Here is a 26,589-nt window from a genome sequence, read left to right on the forward strand (position 1 = left end):
TTTTTCTTTTAGCTAGCAGTTTGCCCCTGTCTCTAGTCTTTGTGCTAAGCTAGGCTAAACACATCCTGGGCCTTTCTCTGTACTGGACACACAGCTGATTAATACTGAAGATTTCACTAAATGTCGGACTGTTTCCTTATAATCACTAACATACAATAAGTGCACCAATAGTGGAATTAATATCTTATAAAGAGTCAGTTTATAGAATCTAAAAGGAATTAATTTAAAAACTTTAACCTTCCTGCTGCAACAACACACTTCATAACAGTGTCAAACATACAGCAGCGCCCTGCAGGGTTGTGTCTACTCTTGACCTCATGTTTTCTGTCATGCTCCAACTTTACAAGAGCAGTCAAACACTTATGTAAAACATTTTTTTTCATATGCTGGACAGTTTGAGGAACAACTCAAAGCTCCTGTTTGATATAGTGCTGTACTGAGTGCCAAAACACTACTGTGGAGAGAATATCGATCAGTTTCTTCTTTTATTCAGCTTATAGACTCCCAACTCCCACACAAACTGACATTAATGTTTGTCAGGTTAGTTTGTTTAGAAACGGCTCCAAAGACTAATAACAGCATCATGTTTTCAGTCTTGGGAGAGTATTTATCTATGTAACTACATAAACTATATTTCTATTAGGGGTGTGCCTGAATACAAATGCATGATACATTATTATATTTTAAAAAAAAATATTATTTTTAAAAAAATATTTGTTAGTTAGAGGTCTGTCTGCAATGAGGCAATGAGAAGTTTTAGTTCAGTAGTCAGCGCAGTCGTCTATGATCTGGGAGACTCCAGTTAAAGATCCAATGTGGGGACCTCCTTCATAAGGTAGTTTATTTATGAACACTAATTGTAACTTTAATTTTCTAAAATTCTAAAATTGTAATAAAAACAAAAACAGGATTTTTAGGCCTCTTTCCACTTTTATTCGAATACAAATACAGATACAAATAATTTTGCTGCCTCAACAAATACAGATACAAATACAAATACTGGGCTCTCTGCACATCCCTAATTTCTGTATGCTAAAAATAAATGCTAGTAATATCAGTCATTTTATTTTTTAGAAATAAAAGATGAGTAAACATTAAAAAAGGGGAGTAGACATGGTGTTGTGATGAACATGGTGACTGGTAGAGTAGTGATGTCATTAAAGTCATCAAACTGTTTCCTTGCGGCAGCGGCGCGGCTGAATCATACAGACTCTTACATGTCTGACAGATCAGCCACAGGGGGGAAACCAGCAGGCTGATGAAACATTTTGCAGGCAAATGTTTTCTTTTTCCAGACACTTGAGTAATATATATCACTGATGTGATATAAAAGACATTAGAGCCTCTATATAGACAATGTTTGTCACTTCTAGCTCAGTTTGAGATGGATACAAGCTGTGAAGGGGGGGAAGGAGCTCGCCAGCAGTCCCTCACGGCTACTTCGCTTGTTCCATGAAAGAGCCAATCGAGTGGAGAGAACGACGCCCGAGGCTCTTGCAGTCTTTCGGGAGGAGGACAAGCATCATTGGACTTTGATAGACTCTGTGAGAGCAAACGTTCCCCCAAGAGCCTGGACAAACCCGACCTAACAGCCCATATTTTTGACAAATTGAAATAACTCTCAATAAATGTGCATGAACCCTTTCGTCTCCTCTGAGCTCTAATCAAGAACAAAATAGCGTTTTTTTTTTTATTCACAGCTGCCGTCATGCCGTCACTGAACATGTCAATGCAAAAGTAGATTGTGGATTAGGCTAAATTACAGTTTTAGTACATTTAGTAGCTACTCAAGATACATTCCAGTTGCAGTGTGTAGTTTTGCTATCAATAATAACAACAATAACAACCTGTCAGATCATCTGATCATGTTTCTTTACTTCATCAGACTTCTTTTTAGTGACGAACTGTGTTCCCAGTGTTCAGAAATGAACTTGTTGAGTACAGTGTTATTAATACTGGTAGAAATATTGTTTAACTGTAATGCAAAGGCAGAAATTGAAATCCTCCAGAGCTACAGTTCATCCATACAAGATCAACAAGAATTGCTTCTCGTTCTTATATAAAATAGTATAAAATCGTGTGGTGCCAAATGTTTTTCACATGTCAGCTCACTTAAGACAGCTTTCCTTTTGTCAACAGCAAGAATTTTGGTGGCAAAATCCCCCACATTTGAACTCAAAGCAAAAATTTTACTCCACCTCCACAAGTAAATCCACTAATCACAGCAGTTCATTGGAATTAATTGTCAAAAAGTTTGACAATATGGGAAGAACACTGGCAGTGAATTAAGGTGGGAAAACATGTGACGACTGTCGAGCTGAGTCTGAATCTGAAAAAGTTGGAGCAAGTCTGTTCCAGTCTGGGTCAGTTGGCGTAGATAAGAAATATGGAAAATATGGAAACAGGTGGAAACAGCTAGTTTGGCTATATACAGTCTCAACAACAGATCCCAGCCAAAAAAAATAGTCCAGCACATAAGCAGCTGTAAAACAGCAACCAGCGGACAAAAATGAAATGATCTTCTTATCTCACTCTGCCAGAAAGCAAATAAGTGCATTACCCAAAATGTCAAGCTACTCCTTTAAGGTACAAAAAATGATTTTGTGCCACAGAAAACTAAACTGTTTGTCGGTGAAGTCTGATGTGAAGTCTTTCTCTCTGTCTGTAGGTCACAGAGTTAATGACGGACTGTGGCACTCTGTGAGTCTGGACACCAGAAGTCTGCAGATCAGTCTGACTCTGGACAACGAGCCGGCTTCCACCATCGAACAGTGGGAACAACTGGAACCCAGAGGCAGCTTCTACTTCGGAGGTCAGTAGATCATCACAGATTTGTCTGACACACATCCAGTATCAGAACAGCTTTTGAAAGGTTTCTGCTCTCCACTAGCATGTAGGGCTAAAGGTGTTTTGTATTTGATGCATCTTCTCCACACAGGCTGTCCTCCAGCAGGCTGTCAGAACCCGACTCTGTCCTTCCAGGGTTGCATGCGGCTCATATCCATCAACAGCCAGCCAATCAACCTCAGTCACATCCAGCAGGGACTGCTTGGAAATTATAACGAGCTTCAGTTTGACACCTGCAGCATCAGAGATAGGTAAAAGAGTTGTTAGCATGTTCTCTTTCACAGCTTTGTTCAGGAGGTCAACTTCTACATTTGAGAAACATGTTGTGATACATATTTACCCGGTTTCGGGCAGTCGATGACCATTTAACCTCTGGTAATTACACCACCAGCTGTTTAAGGGCCATTTCCTGATGAGAAACCTGGAAATGTTTGACTTGACAAGTTGACAAAGAGTGCTGGGACTGTAGCTGTAGTGAGGCGGCTGGGCCATCTCATCTCATTTTTAGCCATGCTACAGCGGCGGGGCTCGAGGGAAGCAAATGTCAGTTTAAAGGTCCATTACTGTGGTCCAGACTAAAATATCTCAAATATCCTGCCCTGAAATTTTGTTCAGACATTCATGTTCCCTAGAGGATGAATCCTAATGACTTCAGTGATCCTTTGACTTTTCGTCTAGCGCCACAGTCGTTCCAGTTCCCCTATATGCCAATACCCCCAAGTGTCTTCCACTTAAAGGAGACATGCTCTGCACATTTCCAGGTCTGTATTTATATTCTGGGGCTCTACTGGAATATATTTGCATGATTTACAGTAAAAAAAACTCCTTATTTATCTTCTACTGGTCCTTAATGCAGCCCCTCAGTTTAGCCTCTGTCTGAAACAGGCTGATTTAGCTCCTGTCTCGTTAAGCCCCGCCTCCTGATGAGCCCACTCTGTTCTGATTGGTCAGCTTCAGGAAGCTCTGGAGGCTATGTAGACAAACTGTAGTGGCAGGATTTCACTTCTTTTTCTCTTCTTTACTCCAAATGTCAACTTCTCAAATCCATCCATACATGTTGGAGCTGAATCACATCTGAAATATGAGCATGGACAACACATGGAAACACCTTAGCAACAAAGATTACAGACACACATTTATGGACATGTGACGATCTGATGTCATCTTGTCAGGAAAGTAGAAAAACATTGCAAACAAAGCTTTCAGAGCAGGTTGAAGCTCTGACTTTTGACATAATGTAGTGCAGTGTCCACACAATAGAGGCATTTACAGCATTTGTCATTTGTTCAAACGCCTTAAACGACCTGCAGTACGTTAACCTGAACAGGACCTCAAAGACAGAACTACTGTGAGGAGGTTGGGTCACCAGATTTGGTGAGAAGGTTGGGTCGCCAGATTTGGTTCTTCTTTCTTCTAACCCTGACCACCATCTTTCCCAACCTCACCAAACCTGAACCATGGTGCTGTCACATCAGAAATTGATCATATTGCACCTACTTTTGACTCCACCTGTGTCAGATGTAAGACTAAACCTGCCACTTTGTACCGTCAACTCTTGACATGACCTAACATGACCGAATTATGGGATAGAATATTCAAATGGTTTTTTTTTGTTGTTTTTTTCTGAAATATACCACGTTATTATTCAGTCCTCTCAATATGTCGCCTTGTCTGGCTGGATGCTGTAGCTGTTTCACTTCTTGCAAGAAGAATTATTCTTCATGGACCTGGTGTGCTCTGTTCTGTCTTTCAACTAAAAAATAATGAAAAGAGCTATAAAATAAAGAAAAAAGAAAGAAAATGGTCATATGAATAACTTGGTCAAATGCGTCGCTTTGAACGTTAAGTTCTGAGAACTCGTTGAACAATGAGTGTGAACAGTTGCCACTGCTGAATCGTTTGTTTTTCATTGACAGTTATTCAGGCACCTGCTCTGACTATTGAGGATTCAAATCTATCTTTGGACCTCAACTTTTATCCAACTTAAACATCAGTTTTCTTCACAATTACAGCCTCACAGAGCTGCTCATGTGGCTGACAGTCTTATCGGAGAAAGGGCGGCTTCAGCTGTCCGCGTCCTCCAGAGGACACATCCAGCATTCACCAGTCAAAATGGAGATCTCTTAATGCGACTCAGCAGCAGCGACTTATCAGCCTGCATTGTTCATTTGTTGTGATAGCGACATGTTTTCTACAGAGCAGACTGGAAGTCACTGACACCGTGTCCAATAGAGACTGTCAGGATCATCTAATTAAACTGCAGCAGAGACTCGGTAACACCTTCCCAGGCAGAGGGCTCTACTAACAAGCTGCTTCCTCCCGTGCTGCGTGGCATCAGTCCCTCATTACCTGCACAGCACTGAACCGGATCAGACCCACCAGCTCCAGCAGCGTCTGCATGTTGTCTGGAACATTTACAGGGAGGACACAAACATTTCAGCTGCCATCTTCTCTTGTCTCTGCCCTGAGGGGAGTCTTAGTCTCGGTGTCTCGTGTCACATTCGAAGCTACCTGCTCTATGTTGCCCAGATTGTACAACATTACTGTGTCAGAGTTACAAACAGCTGTACGACACATCACTTCCTGCCACATGTGTCAGCTCACTTTCCCTTCCACTTTTAAACATGTTTTACTTCTTGTTCTCGGCTCTTCTCTGTGCAGAATGATGTACGTACAGTTTTCGCATTCATCTGCTGAAGGAGGAAAGTTTCTCTGAGCTCACCTTAAATCTCAGTTTAACACCTGCAGGATTTGTGACATCACAACTAGTTTGGAGCCAATCGTGGTCCAGTATGCAACTTACAGAAGTGTGATGTGGAAACTTGAAGCCTCCAGAGCACAAACACTGAGAATGAACTTTACAGTGAAGGAGTAGACATCTGGTGTCCAGCAGTTCAACAGTATTTACATATTCTTAGATTTGGGATTTGTGGGAGAGAAGGAGATGTTGTTTTAAAGAGGAGATCTATATTTGTATACTGGAATATCTTTGCATGATTTCCAGTTAAAAACTCCTTATTTATCTTCCACTGGTCCTTTATGCAGCCCCTCAGTTCAGCTTCTGTCTGAAACAGGCCGTTTTAGCTCCTGTCTCTTTAAGCCCCGCCTCCTGATGAGCCCACTCTGTTCTGATTGGTCAGCTTCAGGAAGCTTCCTCCAGATCCAGAGGCTACGTAAACATAGCATGCACGAACAATCTGATGCCATCACAAAGAGGAAGCTTTGCAAAACAGAGAGTTTAGGGAAGGCTGAGGCGACCCCCAGGAACAGCGCCAGGCTTTGAAGCCAATTTGACATAGCGGACAATTAACAGTGGACGGTGTAATTACAGCGACATGTGATGCTATTGGGCCCAAAAAAAATTCTCCTGTAGACTTACATTGTAAAAGAGACATCTGCAAATCAGCAGATACATTTTTTTTGAGCGTCACAACCCCCACGAAATGACTCGTCTCATTATCAGAATGTGATCCATTCGGTCCATTTGGAAAGTCTAGAAAAGCCACATGATTGTATCGTTTTATCCCCGTTCAAATCAGCCGGAGGGCTAAACTGGAAGTTAGCGGTCTCAGCCGACAGAGTCTCTAGTGAGCCCCACTGGGTCCATAGAGCATGTGCAGTATGTTTTCAGGAAGTAGCTTTTTTGGCTTCATGCACCACAGAGCAACATTCATAGGAATGAATGGGGCTCCGCCTCTGACGCTGTATCCACTTCTCTTTATACATCCATGGGCTGAAGCCCTGGGTTTTGACTTACAGGGAACATTTTTATATACATTAATTGTAAGTTTGACCATGTTTAACATCCAACATCATAATAGTATAAAAATAACAATCACAAAAAACAGTATGTCGCCTTTAAGAATTTATAACTAGGTATAAAAACTCTGATCCGATCAGACAAATTGACATTCAGAGCAGATTATTTTTATGTGTATTAAAACATGTCTGATGGGGATGTTCAGGAAAATGGTAAGTTTATAATTCCACTTAAAAATAGATGAATATGTGGAAGATATGTTTCTTGTAAACAAATGCAAATGAAACAAAGATACATTTCTTGTATCTTGTATCTAGTTATCATCTGATTTCAGCTTTTCACAGTCGTACTGGCATCTATATACTGTCACCAGTATGTCAGCCAGTAAGTGACATGCAGTTGTATTACAGCAACCGGAAGACAACAAAGGAGAAATTAATTCAAAAATATTATGTCATTAGTGACGTATTGATTGGGAAAAATTAATTCAGTGTTTATAATACAGACTTTGCTGCACCACACACTACATCATTAAAGAAATACATCATTTAGTATATTTTCTTTTTATTTTATTGCTAATTTCTATATATTTGAGTCATATTTTGATAATCTCAGTTTAATCTTAAATTTGTTTTATTTGTGTTTTTTATAAAAAAAAATATGTATGGTGGCCCTGAGAAATAAATGGAACCAGAAATAAATAGAACCAAAGCAAATGAAGAAAAGCACCTTCACCAATACATGGACAGTATTTAGAAAATAACACTGCAAAGTCAGAAAATACAACCAAATACAGAAACGATGCAAGTCGCACCAAACACAAATAAAAAGGAAACAAAGGTTCCCTGTGTGATTCCAACCAGGGACGCTGCAGCTCGTAGTCGAAACCTGTAAATAAGAGTGGCCTGAACTGTTTCCTGTATTTTTTTGTGTGTTTCCTATATTTTTCTGTCTGTTTCCTGTATTTTTTGTGTGTTTCCTGTATTTTTTGTGTTTCCTATATTTTTTGTGTGTTTCCTATATTTTTTTTGTGTGTTTCCTGTATTTTTTGTGTGTTTCCTATATTTTTTGTGTGTTTCCTGTATTTTTTGTGTGTTTCCTGTATTTTTTTGTGTGTTTCTTGTATTTTTTGTGTGTTTCCTGTATTTTTTTGTGTGTTTCTTGTATTTTTTGTGTGTTTCCTGTATTTTTTTGTGTGTTTCTTGTATTTTTTGTGTGTTTCCTATATTTTTTGTGTGTGTTTCCTGTATTTTTTTGTGTGTTTCCTATATTTTTTTTGTGTGTTTCCTGTATATTTTTGTGTGTTTCCTGTATTTTTTGTGTGTTTCCTGTATTTTTTTGTGTTTCCTGTATTTTTTTTCTGTGTGTGTGTTTCCTACATATTTTTTTGTGTTTCCTGTATTTTTTTGTGTTTCCTGTATCTTTTTTTTTTGTGTTTCCTGTATTTTTTTTGTGTGGGTGTGTTTCCTACATATTTTTTTGTGTTTCCTGTATCTTTTTTTTTTGTGTTTCCTGTATTTTTTTTGTGTGTGTGTGTTTCCTACATATTTTTTTGTGTTTCCTGTATCTTTTTTTTTTGTGTTTCCTGTATTTTTTTGTGTTTCCTGTATCTTTTTTTTTTGTGTTTCCTGTATTTTTTTTGTGTGTGTGTGTTTCCTACATATTTTTTTGTGTTTCCTGTATTTTTTTGTGTTTCCTGTATCTTTTTTTTTGTGTGTTTCCTGTATTTTTTTGTGTGTGTGTGTTTCCTACATATTTTTTTGTGTTTCCTGTATCTTTTTTTTTTGTGTTTCCTGTATTTTTTTTGTGTGTGTGTGTTTCCTACATATTTTTTTGTGTTTCCTGTATCTTTTTTTTTTGTGTTTCCTGTATTTTTTTGTGTTTCCTGTATCTTTTTTTTTTGTGTTTCCTGTATTTTTTTTGTGTGTGTGTGTTTCCTACATATTTTTTTGTGTTTCCTGTATTTTTTTGTGTTTCCTGTATCTTTTTTTTTTGTGTTTCCTGTATTTTTTTGTGTGTGTGTGTTTCCTACATATTTTTTTGTGTTTCCTGTATCTTTTTTTTTGTGTTTCCTGTATTTTTTTTGTGTGTGTGTTTCCTACATATTTTTTTGTGTTTCCTGTATTTGGTCATGTTTTCTGACTTTGCAGCATTTGCAGTGCTTTGAACTCTCAGGGCCACCGTAATAATAATAATATAATAATAATAATCATAGTTAACCCTTATATTTGCTGTTAGTGTTGTTTTTGCTCACTGTAAAATGTCCTCAGCACATATTTTTACTCTTTATTCAATTTTATAAAGAAATTTAAAGGACTATCATTAAAACGTTTATGTCAAATAAATAAACATCAGCTGATATATTAGATTAGATTTTTTTTCAACTCCCAAATATCAATCTTTGATCTTGGCCTCAAACATTTAGTAGCTTTAAAGTTAACACATCATCTTGTATGATCACTTCAGTTAGTTTTGGACCTTTGACACTTTTCCTGACGACATTTATCCACCAATATTTTCTTCTTCTATCAACCAAGAATTAAAGTATGTATAAGTATTAAGTACTTTTGAGTATTGTAAGCTGTATGTCGTGCTGCAGGGACACAGTTGGCTCTCAGATTTGAGTCTTTTATTTGATGTTTGATGATCTCAGTTTCAGGATTGTGACCACGGTTTCGTGCTTCTGTTAAGAGATTAACCTTTATGTGACTTCTCCTCCTTTTCTCTCTGCATCCAATCAAACTTCATGACTCAGTTTATGACGAGAGTGCACTTCTGCGGGTCGGCTGCTTTAATTTCATGACCTGTGAGAGCAGCTGTGAACACAACAATAGAAAAAAAAAAAAAAAAAGCTTGATGGTAATTAAACCAACTGCTGCAACCTTATCCGAGCTGCGGCCGGCCCCGCTCCGCTGCAATTAATGGATGAGAGATGAAAGTGTATGAAATTATAGATGCATGCTTGAGAGGACGGCAATTATGTGAAACTGGAGGAAGGGACTATTAATCGGAAAAAGAAATGTGGTTTGAAGTTTCCTTGAAGTGCTTATTGTGTTCGAGTCCCGTAAACATGAACTCTACTCTGACAGTAATGCTTTTATTTTTAGAGAAAACATCACATCTTTTATTTCTCACCTTCAGACGACAGCAGCTCAACACCAATAAACAAATGCTATGAAAATACTAAAGTGATATTGTCGCTTTTTTTTTTCCAATGTCAGTCTTAATAACGGCATGAAAAATGAAAAAAACAAAGTGGTGATAATGTGGATCACATCACCTTGTTCGTCTGACCTTATATTCTTCCATTAGGTTATCCTCTCAAATCACTCTGTGTCTTTCTAAATATATTTATTCATGCTTTAAATGCTGCTGTGACACATCTGTTTGCAGAGATCAAAGTTGCTGCAGAATTGCCTTCACCAGACTGTGACGGTGGAAGTTTGTTATAAGCAAAATGTGCAAAAACAACACAAACAACTTTCAACAACCGCTTTCAGTCTCTGGAGAGAATCCGCATGGAAATACAAAGAGAGAGAGAGAGAACGCAGTTTAAATTATGCTTCATTTAGTATTTTGGATGGAAGAAAAAGATTAGATATTAAAGTTTATTGTTTCTGACTAGAATTCGACTTGCTTGTTAAATCTACATGACCTCATGACCTCATGACATGACACAAAACCCTGAAACTGTTAATATCATTAAAGCAGCTGTAATCAATATTTTCATCACAGTCTGAGCTGTCAGTGTGTGATGTGTCGGCTGTGGCTCGTAGTGATGAACCTATAGAGAATTATCAGTGACTCTGCAGCTTTATAGTGAGTTTCAGCTCATTGTTTAACTGTCTTACTGTTCTGGTTCACTCTCAGAGTTCTCATAGCATCGTTTTCAATGCAAAAGCTGTAAAAAGCAACTGTACACTACCTGCTCAGCACCAAACAGACACAATTAGCTGTAGACTAGCTGGTGAACATAGTGGAGCATTTAACAGCTAAAGAGCCAGATATTTCCCTCAGGAGTTGGTAGAGAGTAAAAACAGAAGCTAAAAGAGAGTGAATATTGGACTTATATTCACCAGGTGGACAGAAACACGACTCCACATGAATGATAATGTTGCTCCGTAACTGCTGGATGTGAAAATAAGCAACTGTTTGCTAACAAGTTCAACATATCAACTTAAAAGCTGATGATGTGTCAGCGAATGTGAACACAACATCAGTGAATGCAGCTTCAGGTTGCAGCTGAAGTTTCTAACTCGCTGGTTGAGAAAGACTCACCACTGTCTGCTGTTAACTCCTTTATATTCACCTTCAATAGAACGATGCAAGCAGGGGAGGATCAAAGATGAGCTTATATATATATATATATATTATATGTTTTGTTCTGTGTTGCAGGTGTATTCCTAACCTGTGTGAACATGGAGGTCGCTGTCTGCAGTCCTGGAGCTCCTTCTCCTGCGACTGTTCAGGGACCGGCTACTCCGGAGCGACGTGTCACAACTGTGAGCAGTGATCATACATACATTTTTATATTATCTTGATGATTCCTGAAGGTTGTTTTATCATGTCTTATCCTGTTATTTTAATTTAATTTGATCTCATTTTTTTTATTTTCCTAGTTTTTATTGTTTCTTTATAAATGCTATGATTATTTGCTTTTATGTTAGGCACTTTGTGTTGCATCTTATGCATAAATTGTGCTATATTAATTACATTTATTATTATTATTATCATTATTAGTCTGTCTTAAAACAACAGTCAGGAGCCCAAATGAACATTAAAGCTGTTTTTCTTGCTGTAATCATTCCTCCTGTTCATACTGACCATTAGAAGATTCCTTCATAATGACCTTACAATGGAAGTGATGGAGGACAAAAAAATGTATTTCAAAGTTTATCTGAAGCTAATATGAAGCTTCAGCATCCAAATGAGTCAAATCAAGTAGATATCTTTCAACGTTACAGTCTTTTTAGTGCCAAAGTTCCTCTTGTTGTTACTATACTTCCACCTGCAGCTCAACAGGGAAACACTGTCCGAGGAAACACAAAGAGGGAATTTGATGCTAAAAAGACTGTAAATGTGTCAGATATCCACTTGATATGACTAACTCAGACTGCTGAAGCTGAATAGAAGCTTCACACAGACTTTTAAATGACTGTGTGGACACACTGTGGATTTTTTGGCCTCCTGCACACCTGAGTATGTGACAGGTGCATCAGAGCTCCTGAACACTGTCTCGCTTACCGCTGAAATATCTGTTAAATCACAACGTTTAGGTCTGTCTGAGTTTCATCAGGTATATGGGCGAGGAAAACCTCTTTCACTGTTCATATGGACACGTGACTCTTGTTTTAGCTTTTTGTAAAAATTGTGAACTTGTCCTTTAAACAGTTGTGCTGGTGTGATTTTTTAAAAAATGAAAGAGCTTATAAAGACATCTTAGAAAAAAAGAGAAAAAAAAATCTAAAACTTTTATCCAAAAAAACCCTTAAAAACCCTTAAAAAGCCTGAAAACATGTAGATGTACAGTATCAGAGAGGAAGATTGTGTTCAGTATCAGCTGAACTCGTTTGCACCGTCTGCTGCTTCCAGCCATCTACGAGTCGTCCTGTGAGGCCTACCAGCTGACTGGCAGCTCCTCCGGCTTCTACTCCATCGATCCGGACGGGAGCGGCCCCCTGGGGCCCACGCAGGTCTACTGCAACATGACAGGTGAGTTCACCGCAGTCCACCACGTTGTCACCTTTACTCTCTCTCCGAGCTCCGGTGGGACCAGAGCTCAGAGTAAAGAGTGGAGTCTCTCACGGATCAAACCGCATCGATCTGCAGCGCTGACACTTCACTGTGCTGAGAGAAATCATTACGCTCACTCGATACGCTTCATCGCAGTGTAGAACTTCATTTGTGTGACGTTTTCTGTTAAGGTCCATGTGACAACGCTGCAAAATAATCATTTCATCTTTGCCAGGATTCTTGTTTTTGTAAACCGTTTGCACCCATTTGGATGCAACAATATGTCAATAATCAGGAAATACATCAGAAAATACATCTTGTTAGATTCAGTGTGACAAACACACATAAACATCCATAAGTCTTCTTCAGAAACAGAGCTCAGGTGTAGCTCACAGCTCACTCACACTGACCCCAAAGCATTATGGGAACTGTAGTTCTTAAACTGAGAAGCAGATTATCCCCAACAGTCCAAAAGGCAAAAATGACCATGTTGTAATGTTTCAAGGTTATATATCCAGAAGAATTCTCTTTTCTTCTTTCTATTTTTTTTAATCTCAATTGTTTGTCCAAAATCCATGAAATATCGTTGCCATCAGTGAGGTGATATCCTTTCTTCTGATGCAACTTGTCTTGTTTGCAAATGTCACCGTGTTTTTGCACAATGTGCAGGATCACCAGGAGATCTAGAATCATCTTTTGTGACTCTCTTGTCTGTAAAACTGACTTGTGAGAGATACAACATGCAACTATATTTAAATATTAGCTAATTCATGTGTTTATGTGTGTGTGTGTGTGTGTGTGTGTTCAGAGGAGAAGGTGTGGACGATTGTGAGCCACAACGTCACAGCTCCGGTCAGAGTTCAGGGATCGTCTCTGCAGAAACCTCACGTCATGAAGTTCAACTACAGCGCCTCGGCTCAGCAACTGCGGGCCATCGTCGTGGCGTCAGAGCAGTGCCAGCAGGAAGTGGTTTACACCTGCAGGAAGTCCCGCCTCTTCAATACCAAAGGTGAGTCGTCTGTTTAAAGAGGATCATTTCTTCTCTGAAGGTCGTTTCCACCAGATTTCCTCCTCCGTTCCTGTTTGTGATCTCCTAAACACTCAGTCTGTCCGTATGTCGCTGTTCTGATTTTTTTTTGCAATAACGTCCAATCGTGTCTCTCTGTGCGTTCATCTTGAATTGTCCCAAACATGGCACGTTTGCTCCTAAATCATGAATCATTCATGAAGTCCGTGAATTCCAGCATTCCCTCCGCGCCACGTGAACACAAACAAACAAGTTCATTATCCAGCAGATCAAAGAGAGACAGAGAACAAGCTGTTTAGTGGCTGTATGAACACTATCTGCTGCAGCCTGATTTGCTCAGTGCTCGTCTTTGTTGCCAGACTTCTGCTGTGGAAAAAGGTCAGTGGCTGTCAGTTACCGCCTCATCACTTCACTGAACACGTAGACGCGAATAAATCCCTCATTTTCTCCTACAAACACACTCAACAGCATTTTTCTAATTGATAATTCGACACAATTATATGGAGTTAATCTGAGTAATCATGCAAATGTATTAGGGGTGTAAAGATGAACGTATCTGAGAAGCGTGATGAGTAATTAGCGGATAGAGCAGGATGTCTCAACTGGCAAGCTGACAAAGTGTGATCTTCTCTCCACACATGTTTTAAACATATCAAAATAATCTGCTTTGAATAACATTTTCTGTCCCATGTGACACGAACGCAGCAGGAGTCGACTGTCAATCTCTCGAGGGGGGGATTATTGGAATATAGCCAAACTCTTGTCAGTGAAAAATCACACAAAGCTTCTCAAATTGAGCTGATCTACCAATAAGGAGCCGCGTAGAGACTCTGAGTGTTATATTAAGTGAAAAGATGAAGAAATTATTTGCTTTTGATTTGATAATAATCATTTTGATTTGATAAAATGATGGAAAACACTCCGTATGGTAAGTGGATGATTTAAAATGCCTCAATAAAACACATTTAACCTTTTATACATGCATTTACCGTGCAGTAATTAAAGACAAATCGTATGTTAAATGACAATAATTAAACCTTTTAGTCCTTTTTGTCTTGTGATCGGCCAGTTGATTATTTTGTGTCTTCAATCTGAAAACAAGAAGAAGCTTCTGATGAAAACTAGATTTAGTATCAACAGATCACTGCTGCCCTCTGCTGGACGGCCCTGAAATCACCTCAGTCCACCTCAGTCCATCTCAGTTCACCTCAGTCCACCTCAGTCCACCTCAGTGCATCTCAGTCCACCTCAGTCCACCTCAATCCACCTCAGTCCATCTCAGTTCACCTCAGTCCACCTCAGTCCACCTCAGTCCACCTCAGTGCATCTCAGTCCACCTCAGTCCACCTCAATCCACCTCAGTCCATCTCAATCCACCTCAGTCCACCTCAGTCCACCTCAGTCCATCTCAGTCCACCTCAGTCCACCTCAGTCCATCTCAATCCACCTCAGTCCACCTCAGTCCACCTCAGTCCATCTCAGTCCACCTCAGTGCATCTCAGTCCACCTCAGTCCACCTCAGTCCACCTCAATCCACCTCAGTCCATCTCAGTCCACCTCAGTCCACCTCAGTCCACCTCAGTCCATCTCAATCCACCTCAGTGCATCTCAGTCCACCTCAGTCCACTTCAGTCCACCTCAATCCACCTCAGTCCACCTCAGTCCACCTCAGTCCACCTCAATCCACCTCAGTCCACCTCAGTCCATCTCAATCCACCTCAGTCCACCTCAGTCCACCTCAGTCCATCTCAGTCCACCTCAGTCCACCTCCTCAGTCCACCTCAGTCCACCTCAGTCCACCTCAATCCATCTCAGTCCACCTCAGTCCACCTCCTCAGTCCACCTCAGTCCACCTCAGTCCATCTCAGTCCACCTCCTCAGTCCATCTCAGTCCACCTCAGTCCACCTCCTCAGTCCACCTCAGTCCACCTCAGTCCACCTCAATCCACCTCAGTCCATCTCAGTCCACCTCAGTCCACCTCCTCAGTCCACCTCAGTCCATCTCAGTCCACCTCAGTCCACCTCAATCCACCTCAGTCCACCTCAGTCCACCTCAGTCCACCTCAGTCCACCTCAGTCCATCTCAGTCCACCTCCTCAGTCCATCTCAGTCCACCTCAGTCCATCTCAGTCCACCTCCTCAGTCCATCTCAGTCCACCTCAGTCCACCTCCTCAGTCCACCTCAGTCCACCTCAGTCCACCTCAATCCACCTCAGTCCATCTCAGTCCACCTCAGTCCACCTCCTCAGTCCACCTCAGTCCATCTCAGTCCACCTCAGTCCACCTCAATCCACCTCAGTCCACCTCAGTCCACCTCAGTCCACCTCAGTCCATCTCAGTTTCTCCTTTTTTTGAAACAAGTATCAGAGAGCAGTTACGTTAACTATTGATGCCAGAAACTCTCCAGCTGTGTTTCTTAGCAGGCAGGTCTCTCTCTGCGTCCGCTGGTGTCCAAACAAACAAACATTTGAACGTCACTGGACGGTTTTATCGGTGCTTTGAGGATTGTTCTCCACACACAGCCGGATGTTGCTGAATGGTTGAAAATAATGACGGATTTGGCATCTTTTGAAATTTTATTCACAACAACTAATAAATACCAAGAGAGCAAGTAAATATTCCTACTATTTGTTTTTTAATGAAAATATATGATGAATTCATGCAATATTTGTTTATACATTGTTATTGTTATTGTTATTTTTGTCTCTCTGGTTGATTATTTTTTCTTTTACTTGTATCTAATTCTGTTTGTCCAGAGTTTAATTACAAAAAAGTCTAAATTGTCACAACCTGCCCTATTTTTACCCTCCATATTAAATAAAAAGTTTTAAAAAAAACCAAAACAAACACCAGAGCTGGAAATAAAGAAATAAAGCTCATCCATCGCAAATATACATCCAAATGTCCTTTTCACACAAAAATACATACAATAAAAATGACCACATATAGTTTGTTTTAATCACACCGCTCTTCACCTCCCGTACAGATCAACAGAAAACACGTCTTCTTCACTGATGAAGCCGTGTTTCTCCTCGCAGACGTTCAGTCATCCGATGTCTTTATGAACAGTGTGGTCTAATTACGTGTTCTTACTTTAATTAAAAGCTCTGCTCGTTTCCTTCATTAGTATCCGTATGGGATTAAGTGAAGATGCAACGCAGCAGCTTTTAACATGACAATAAACAAACAGCAACATCCGTTTAATGACTGCTGTGAGCTCTACAGCTGCAGCCCAATAACAGTCATTACAGTCAATTCAAAGTCTTTTTTATGCATCCTCAACATTATTACTGCTGGATTTCCCTCAATACACTTATTTACTTTGTAATGCTGTTGAGTTGAATGATTTTATTTCTACATTTACTTATTTCATTCAACGTCTTTATTAATTTACTTTTTGATACTCATAATTTAAGTTTATCTGTAAAGCACAATATCATACACACACACACAGAGCTGATAAACATGCTGGATATATAACCTGGAGTCAGACCTCGCAGTGCTTTGTAGATGAGGAGTAAAACCTTAAAGTCGATCCTGTGGTGAACAGGGAGTCGGTGCAGGTGTCTGATCCTGGTCAGGATACGTTGGATGTCTTTAGACCAGTGAAACGTCTGTTATAATAAACTGTGCTGCTGATAAAGGAAGCTTGAACACACGTTTCAGAGTCTGACTGAAAAAGAAAGCAACACATTTTTGAAATATTTCTGAGGTGACTGAAGGCAACTCGGTGATGTTGCTGATGTGTGAAAAGAAATTCAAGTCAGCACCAACAAGAACTCTCAGTGGTCGTAAGAGATACACATTACTGAAATATATACGTGTGCAGCAGTGGGAGAAGTACTCAGATCCTTTACTGAAGTAAAAGTACCAATACAGACATGTAAAAATACTCCATTACAAGTAAAAGTCCTGCATGAAAAATCCTACTACAGTAAAAGTACATAAGTATTATGAGCTTGATGTAGTTAAAGTATTGCAGTAAAAGTACATAAGTATTATGAGCTTGATGTAGTTAAAGTATTGCAGTAAAAGTACATAAGTATTATGAGCTTGATGTAGTTAAAGTATTGCAGTAAAAGTAGTGGTTTGGTCCCTCTGACTGATATATTATTATATATGACATCATTAGATTATTAATAGTGAAGCATCAGTGTTAGAGCAGCATGTTACTGTTGTAGCTGCTGGAGGTGGAGCTAGTTTACACTACTTTATATACAGTTAGCTAGTTTAGTCCAGTGGTTCCCAACCTAGGGGTCGGGCCCCTCCAAAGGGTCAGCAGATAAATCTGAGGGGTGGTGAGATGATTAATGGGAGAGGAAAGAAGAAAAAACAAAGTTCTGATACACAAATCTGTTTTCAGTTTTTGGACTTTTTCTCTAATCTTTGATTTTTGCTGAAATATTGGATCATTTGAACATTTATTGAAATGAAAGCATGTGAGAAGTTTAGAGGGAAAAATCACTATTTGGTGGAGCTGTTAACAACTCATAGACATGTGAATCTCTGTGTGCTGTTCGGTTGCAGATGGCCGTCCGTTGTCCTGGTGGGTGGACCAGGGAGGAGAGAGACGGAGCTACTGGGGAGGCTTCCTGCCTGGAGTCCAGCAGTGCTCCTGCAGCCTGGAGGAGAACTGCGTCGACATGAATTACTTCTGCAACTGCGATGCCGACACAGATGCATGGTACAAAGCACACAAACACAGTGTTGTCACATAGGATTGATGAAAAGTAGCCCAACAAATCTATTGGATCTTATTGCCTCTGTTCTTCTGTTTCATCAGTATAATAAGGCAAACTCGACACCAGTTACAATAATGAAAGGTAAATCTTACTGCCCAATCAAATAAAAAGAAGAAAACACCTAATCTCACGCACTGACTGCAGGGAAGACTTCAAAGCTGGAGTGAATATTTACAAACCACAAAAACTGCAGTCGGTTCATTAAAAGTATTTTTTTAAATCTGGACTCTGCATCTATCTCCAGAACACTGAAAAACTGCATCTTGAAATGTATTAAAGTTGAAGATGCTCATGTTTTGTTCTGCTGTCTTAGACGTGGTGGTGAGTTAACAGTATTAATAATAATAATAAGAAGAAGAAGAAGGAGAATTTATGTATATACATATTCATTCAAGAAATACAGCATTAGATATATAGATATAATTATAAAGATATAATTAAAATATACATTGATGTAATATTACATTAATACAGTACAGTATTCACATATAGTGTATATATACAGTATGTATTGTACGATATACTGTATACATGAATATACATGTATATAAATAGATTTTCTGCTGTTTCATCTTTAATCTTTGGATGAAGTTTTAAAACATGGTTTCTCTCTGTTACTGAGCTAAAGGAATATAATATATCTGTGCTAATGCTAAGCTAACAACCTCCGGCTACGTTTGAAAAAACAGACTCAGCTGAGACTCAACAGGAAGTTGAGTCTCAGCTGAGCAGCAGAAGGATCAGACTCTGCTTCATAGATGCTATAAACTGTCTAACATCTCCAGCTTCATCTGCACAGGAAGTGTTCAGTTTCATTGATAGTAACTTAATGTGGACCAAAAAACAAAAAAACCCCTCAAAGTAGCATGACTGGAATAAATCTGTGACGGTCTGAGACTAAACATCACCTGTTTGATTCTCCAGGTTTGGGCCCTTTGAGATGAAACACTCAGGGACACATTACAGAATATTTTTGATCTTAAAGCACAATTATAATTATAATTAACAGTTTGCTAATTATAGTTCACAAATGTAGTAGAATTAGGATCAAAGGAATAATGATTCCACACACAGTTTAGGTGTATTACACTGTCTGCAGACTGTATGTTAATCCTCACCTCTCTGGGATTGCACATGAGGGAGCTTCATTAGCATTTTTCCACAGGCTCTTGTCTGCATTGTGATGTGTTTACTCTGCAGAGGAATAAATTCCTTTATCTGGACTGTGAAAGTGAAACACTCTGCTTGTTTTTCTATCACAGGGCTAATGACACAGGAGTCCTCTCCTATAAAGACCACCTGCCGCTGAGCCACATCGCAATCGGAGACACTAACAGAACGGGCTCCGAGGCCGTCTACGGAGTCGGCCCACTGCGTTGTTATGGAGACAGTAAGTGATCACTTCAGTGTTGAAGTTGCAGATGGAGGCTCTGATTCTCAGGCTTGATGTTGATCTGAGACAAACCGTGTTCAAACACCATCTTCACCCTCAGTATCCTGTCCTCTTTTCTTTGCTCTACAAACAGCATTTGTATATTTCAATCTTGTAGAATTTATTGTTTTGTTTTGTTTATCATTATCTCTATTATTATTTTAATTTTTGTTCCTGTTGTGTTATTCTATTCTGTGTATTGCTATTGCTGCTGTAACAAAGAACTACTTGTAGTCATCATATCAACCGAACTAACAAAGTTTGTTAAGGAGCCACAGTGCTGAGATTGAAGCAACAATCTCAAAGAAAGAAATATCAAAACTTTGACAAATAAAACTAAAACTAACTAAAAATAAGTCGTAGTTTATTTAAATGGAAAGAAAGGAGTAGGAAAGAAAGTTCACCTCTGCAACCATCACGTCCCAGAACGCAAAAACAACATGGAAACTAACATCCATCTATCCATCCATCCATCCATCCATTTATCTATTCATCCATCCATCCATCCATCCATTTATACATCCATCCATCCATCCATGTATCCATCCATCCATCCATGTATCCATCTATCCATCCATTTATCCATGTATCCATCCATCCATTCATTCATTCATCCATTCATCCATCTATCCATCCATGCGTCCATCCATCCATCCATCCATCCATTCATCCATCCATTCATTTATCTATTCATTTATCCATCCATCCATCCATCCATCCATCCATCCATCCATCCATCCATCCCTCCATCCATCCACCCATCCATCCATCCATTCATTTATCCATTCATTCATCCATCCATCCATCATCCATCCATCATCCATCCATCCATCCATTCATTCATCCATTCATCCATCTATCCATCCATCCGTCCATCCATTCATCCATCTATCCATCCATCCATCCATCCATTCATACATCGTCCATCCATCCATCCATCCATCCATCCATCCATCCATTCATACATCGTCCATCCATCCATCCATCCATTTATCCATCCATCCATCCATCCATCCATTTATCCATCCATCATCCATCCATTCATCCATCCATCCATCCATCCATCCATCCATTCATACATCGTCCATCCATCCATCCATCCATTTATCCATCCATCCATCCATCCATTTATCCATCCATCCATCCATTCATTCATCCATTCATCCATCCATCCGTCCATCCATTCATTCATCTATCCATCCATCCATCCATTCATTTATCCATCCATTTACCCATCCATCCATTCATCCATCCATCCATTCATTTATCCATCCATCCATCATCCATCCATCCATCCATCCATCCATCCATTCATTTATCCATCCATTTACCCATCCATCCATCCATCCATTCATCCATCCATCCGTCCATCCATTCATCCATCCACCCATCCATCCATCCATCCATCCATCCATCCATCCATCATCCATCCATCCATCCATTCATTTATCCATCCATTTACCCATCCATCCATCCATTCATCCATCCATCCGTCCATCCATTAATCCATCCACCCATCCATCCATCCATTCATCCATCCATCCGTCCATCCATTAATCCATCCACCCATCCATCCATCCATCCATCCATCCATCCATCCACCCATCCATCCATCCATCCATCCATCCATCCATCCATCCACCCATCCATCCATCCATCCATCCATCCATCCATCCATCCACCCATCCATCCATCCACCCATCCATCCATCCATCCATCCATCCATCCATCCATCCATCCTTTTATCCATCCATCCATCCATCCATCCATCCATCCATCCATCCATCCATCCATCCATCCACCCATCCTTTTATCCATCCGTCCATCCATCCATCCATCCATCCACCCAGGCATTTTGTATTTAATGGTTTACTTTAACGATTGCAGAGACATCATATGGAAATCTGGAGACTTATTGTTTCAGCTACTGTGTGATGCTGCAGGTGTTCAATAAACTCAAACAGAAAATCAAACACACAGACACTTGTGGGAAACATTTAAAACATCAGTACTGATGTTTTTGCAAAATCCCAGATACATTCAGTGACGTAAGGCTACACGACCGACATTGTTGTTAATATTCAGACATTAATCTAACACGTCACAGACCTGCCTGACTCACTGTAATAGTTTGTATTTTGATGGCATTTAATAGGCTATAGATGAAAAATACTAGAGGCAAAACTCAACATTCACATAGAAGTTGATATTTGACTTCAGAGAGCTGTGTGTGAGAACTCTCCAACTTTTATTATGGACCAATCTCAGTGCTGAAATGTAGAGACAAGACTGAAAAAACGTAACTGCTGGCTACTTGCTTGCATCTTATCATGTACAACAGAATATACAGTATCTCCCCCTTCCTCCGCTCTGATACAGCAAAATACCAGAGTTTGAGGACCAAAAATATCCGAGGCTAGACTAAAAATATTCATATGATCTGCCCTACAGGCTGACAGCCGGGATCCTTCACATTAACCTCATATAACTGTGATATGGTTTTATTTGGTCCCCCTTTAATGTCCGACTGAAGACTCAGCTCCTTCTCTGTCCTTTGATTCGTCTTTCAGAGTCCATCTGGAACGCAGCGTCCTTCTACCAGGAGTCCTCCTACCTCCACTTCCCCACCCTGCAGGCGGAGCTCGCCACGGACATCTCCTTCTACTTCAAGACCAACGCTCCTTCAGGGGTCTTCCTGGAGAACCGGGGCCATAAAGACTTCATCCGAGTGGAGCTGAGCTGTGAGTGCACGAGCGACAGACACACACCGACTGGATCTGATCAGAATAACCAGCAGCATCTCCCCCAGCTGCCTATTAGATAAAGTTAAGATGTGAAATGACGGCATGTATATACTTCTAACTTGCAACAGCAAATATGTTTTGGAGGAATAAATGTATTTGGCAAATCATAAAAATCAGTCAGTGTCACCAGTGCAGCTAAAAATGAGGTAAATCCTTACGCAAACAAGTATTTTATATGTTTGGTGCTAAATTTGGATCATTTTGTCGAGATCTGTTTCCACTTGGACATTAAAGAGTCTTTGCTTGTTGATCAGTGTCAAAACACACACACACACACACACACACTTCTAAAAACCAAATCTACACTGTTGCTCAGATGATTTGGTTGTATTTGTTGTTTGAATATCTTACATCCGAGGAGGGAATTCTGACACACTCAGGATGTTTGGAGCTGTAATGTTTCGGCGCAGATTGCAGCATCACGAGATATTGACGAGCTGTCAGCTGAGCCTCCTCATAAATGCAATCAGGTCATCAAACTCCCTCAGCAGAGTTGTATCACATTGCATCAGATGGTGATGATATAGTAGATCAATAAAAAACAAGCATACCTTTCAGTCTGACCCAGTGTGTGTGTGTGTGTGTGTGTGTGACCTTCCAGCTCCCTCGGTGGTGACTTTCTCCTTTGACGTTGGAAACGGTCCGGCGGTCCTGGCCGTGAAGTCTCACCTCCCTCTGAACGACCGGCAGTGGCACTATGTGAGGGCGGAGCGTAACGTGAAGGAGGCGTCGCTGCAGGTCGACCAGCTTCCTGTTCGCTTCCTGGAGGCTCCGCCTGACGGACACCACCGCTTACGTCTCAACAGCCAACTGTTTGTAGGTCGGTTTAAAATCAGAAAGACACACAGCCTAAAAACACAACCGCACACAAAAGTCCGATCGTGCTGCTATCAGCTGATCCATCGCTGTTAGGTGAGCTGCGTTGATCCCTTCCTAGTAGCCTACAAAGGGTCAAAGGTCAGTAATGAGTGAGACAGACACACTTTACACAGAGCTACTATCACAACAACGGAAAACAACCAACAAACAAAAACTGCTTAAAAATCCTAACTTGTTCCTATTTTACTATAAATAATTCAAACACTTCAGGCTGCTTTAAACCTCTCCCCACCGACAAAACACAGCCCATAATAGTCAGAAGTCGGCTTAATAAATTAAAACGGACTCAGCTGTTACTCTTTGGAGCCGTTTCTAAACAAACTTATGTGGCAAAACTCTTTGATGTGTTTTTGATAGTTAACAACAGAGGAATAAGATATATCAGACTTTGATAGTTAGTAGATCAGTTCATCGTTGGTTTGGATCCAAACATGAGATTTGTTGATAATAAGAGAAATATAGAGAGTCACCAGCCAAAGCTTTAAGTATTCATTCACAACAGAGCGGTGGACCTCAGGTGTTTCAGCACCTGTCCAGGGAATAAGTTGGGCGAGATGTATCGATCCTGCACACATGTCGACGCTACAAAAAAATACAACAGCTCTGCCACAAAGTCTACTTTTATAAAGCAGCAACACATCTTCAGGTTTAGGTGATAATTCTACTTCATGTTCATTATTGAGGTGGTAGCAGGTGGGTGGGTGGTGGTGTACTGGAGCGCTTTATATTGAAAAGTGTTCCTAATATTTTGCCCCCTTCATATATATGTGTTCTGTGTTTTTTTCTGGTTGATTTTTGTACAAGTACACTATTATTCGAGTTTGTCCTTTTATTGTCCAGCCACCATAATGCAGATATAAAGAAGAGAGGAGCTGCTATTTTTTGCCCTGGGTTTTACCTCTCAGGCTACAGACAGGTTGTTCCACTTTATGCTTGAGGTTTTTTGGGGCTTTATTGTTAAACTTCTGATGCCAACGATAATGGCTCTTGCACAAAATGTGTGATATGGACCAGTATGATTTATGAAGACGATGTAGAAGGAAAGTCAATGTCTTCAAGTGTAATGAACCAATATTATATACAACTCAGTCATTTACATGTAATGCCATTATTAAACAGAAAATAGTTAAGACAACAGAGTCTACCTTCCAAGCTCAATGTCAGGAGATATCGTCTCAACCAAGTTCTTTCCTCCAATCAATACACCATAAAACAATCATCTCACTTTTGACACACAATTGGCCAAGAACTTTTTCGTATTTTTATCCTAAAACTCTGACTGTTTTCTTTGAGGTTTGCTTGTACAAGTGTTCCAAGTCAGATTCAACAAACTCTCTCAACTGCCCGAACTGTCATAAATAGCTCATTTCAGCCTGATGAGGAGGTCCATATAAGGCTCCATGTTCTGCTGCATTTGTAGGCGAGTTTCATTCACAAAAATGTTCCCAAGATCCTGAACAGAGAGCTGCAGAGACGCTGAGCAGCTGTCAGAGTGAGAGAAGTTTCCCAGAAGGCAGCCATGATGATGATGATTATATGGTAAACAGAATATGAATTATTTTACATTAAAAAGGTTCAATGTGGAAGAATTGGCCACCTGATCCAAACAATAGGGCGCAGAAAATCCCCCCCACCATCATTATCACTCACTGAATATAGTGTAAAAGCTCACTGTTTACACTGAATCTGTGCGATGGTGTTGTCAAGATGCTGCGGAGACATTAGAGCCAGCGGTAAATTACCAGAAGATCTGCACCATGGGGATCATTTACAACGTAACTCTAAGTAACAACTAAATATTTACACACATCACGCCTCCAGGGTAGGTGTAAATTATAAAATGTCACAGGACTCACTCAGCAGTTTTTCTGCACACCGCATCATTTATTTATTAATTGCTGCCATTTTACAACACAGTAATCCAGTATCGACCTAATTTATTGGTATGATATTTCAATATCCAGCTTACTACAATGTGCTACGATGCCAAATGGCTCATGACAGCTTTCACATGGCTGATGCAACTCAGTGCAGAAATCTCAACACACGGCTGATATGAACAGCTGATGTCTGCAGCAGCAGCATCCTCCTGCTGCCACAACGTCACGGCAACTTTGGATAAATTGACCACATATTGGGAATCCACATGGTTACCTTCTCGCCTGAAAAAATGTTTAACCTTAATAAAGTGATATATTAACAGTCCTGTCACTGCATCACTGCAGGGCTACTTCTTCTTCCTCTCGTGTTAGACTGGACACTACAGTGACTCACTATCACCCCTGAGGTACAAAGAGGTATTACAGTATGGACCGCAGCTAGCTGGTTAGCATGCTAACTTCAGTAGATATCCCTGCAACACAAGACATAGACGTCTTTGACATAACATCAAAACCGTTATTTCTTTACATTCTGTTGATAATTTTAGTAAATTTTGGAAAGTTTTCAACTAAACTTCAGGCTAAATCTTACATATTATACCTTTAAGTTTATTTAAACTCCATATTAATTCAGATTAGGACATTATAATTGTAGGTCAAACAAGTGTTTCTTCAGTCCCAGTCTGAGTCAGTGCACTGCAGTGATCCATGTTTAAGTGAAGCTAATTAATTAAGTGCAAAGTCCTGAGTAATCCCTCTAAAGTGGGAGTAATACAATTGTGTGTTTTAATCCTCTCACACGATTGGCTCCAAAGTAGTTGTGATGTCATAAGTCCTGCAGGTAGGTCCAGGTGTTAAACTGAGATTTGAGGTGATAACAGAAAAATAACAATAACAGAAACTCTGTACAGAGAACATCACAGTGAAGTAAGAAGAAGAAGAAGACATTAGTCCATAACATTTTATACTGAGTCTTAACGAGGTCTGACACAGAAGTGTATCAAATGAAGAGCAGCTTGTAATAGATCGAGAGTCGGATGGTAAAATCTTTTCAGAAGCTGAGTTTTCATTAACGGTGTGTTGTGGTCGTCATCATCTCAGGGGGAACAGCGTCCCAGCAGAGAGGCTTCCTGGGCTGCATCAGAACTCTGACCGCCAACGGTGTGACCCTTGACCTGGAGGAGAGGGCCAAGATGGCGCCGGGCGTAAGCTCCGGTTGCCCCGGTTACTGCGGCGGCTCCAGCAGCCTCTGTCACAACAGAGGACGCTGCATCGAGAAAAGCAGCGGCTACGCCTGCGACTGCTCACAGTCCGCCTACGGAGGACCCACCTGTAAAGACGGTGAGCGACGGCCAGACTCTCTACGGACCAACTGTATAATGTTGATTATACATTTAAAATAAAAACTCCAGACTCCATGGTTTCACCTACAACTAATATGAGTGTAGCAGTTGTGTGCTCCTGTCTCACACAGTCAGCCTGATG

At 40.2% G+C, this 26,589-nt stretch overlaps 1 protein-coding gene across 1 annotated transcript in view; it reads left to right on the forward strand.

The window, feature by feature from the left end:
• LOC121906955 (contactin-associated protein-like 5) overlaps positions 1-26,589 on the forward strand; it is a 111,906-nt gene that overhangs the window by 66,553 nt on the left and 18,764 nt on the right. Inside the window, exons 9-18 of the mRNA XM_042426214.1 lie at positions 2,669-2,812; positions 2,939-3,098; positions 11,003-11,109; positions 12,200-12,319; positions 13,149-13,349; positions 17,895-18,051; positions 19,372-19,499; positions 22,112-22,282; positions 22,947-23,165; positions 26,206-26,445. Coding sequence (XP_042282148.1) covers positions 2,669-2,812; positions 2,939-3,098; positions 11,003-11,109; positions 12,200-12,319; positions 13,149-13,349; positions 17,895-18,051; positions 19,372-19,499; positions 22,112-22,282; positions 22,947-23,165; positions 26,206-26,445 — 1,647 coding nt within the window. The remainder of the gene's footprint in view (positions 1-2,668; positions 2,813-2,938; positions 3,099-11,002; positions 11,110-12,199; positions 12,320-13,148; positions 13,350-17,894; positions 18,052-19,371; positions 19,500-22,111; positions 22,283-22,946; positions 23,166-26,205; positions 26,446-26,589) is intronic.

Source organism: Thunnus maccoyii, chromosome 11 (assembly GCF_910596095.1).
Source record: "Thunnus maccoyii chromosome 11, fThuMac1.1, whole genome shotgun sequence".
Classification (NCBI taxonomy): Eukaryota; Metazoa; Chordata; class Actinopteri; order Scombriformes; family Scombridae; genus Thunnus; species Thunnus maccoyii.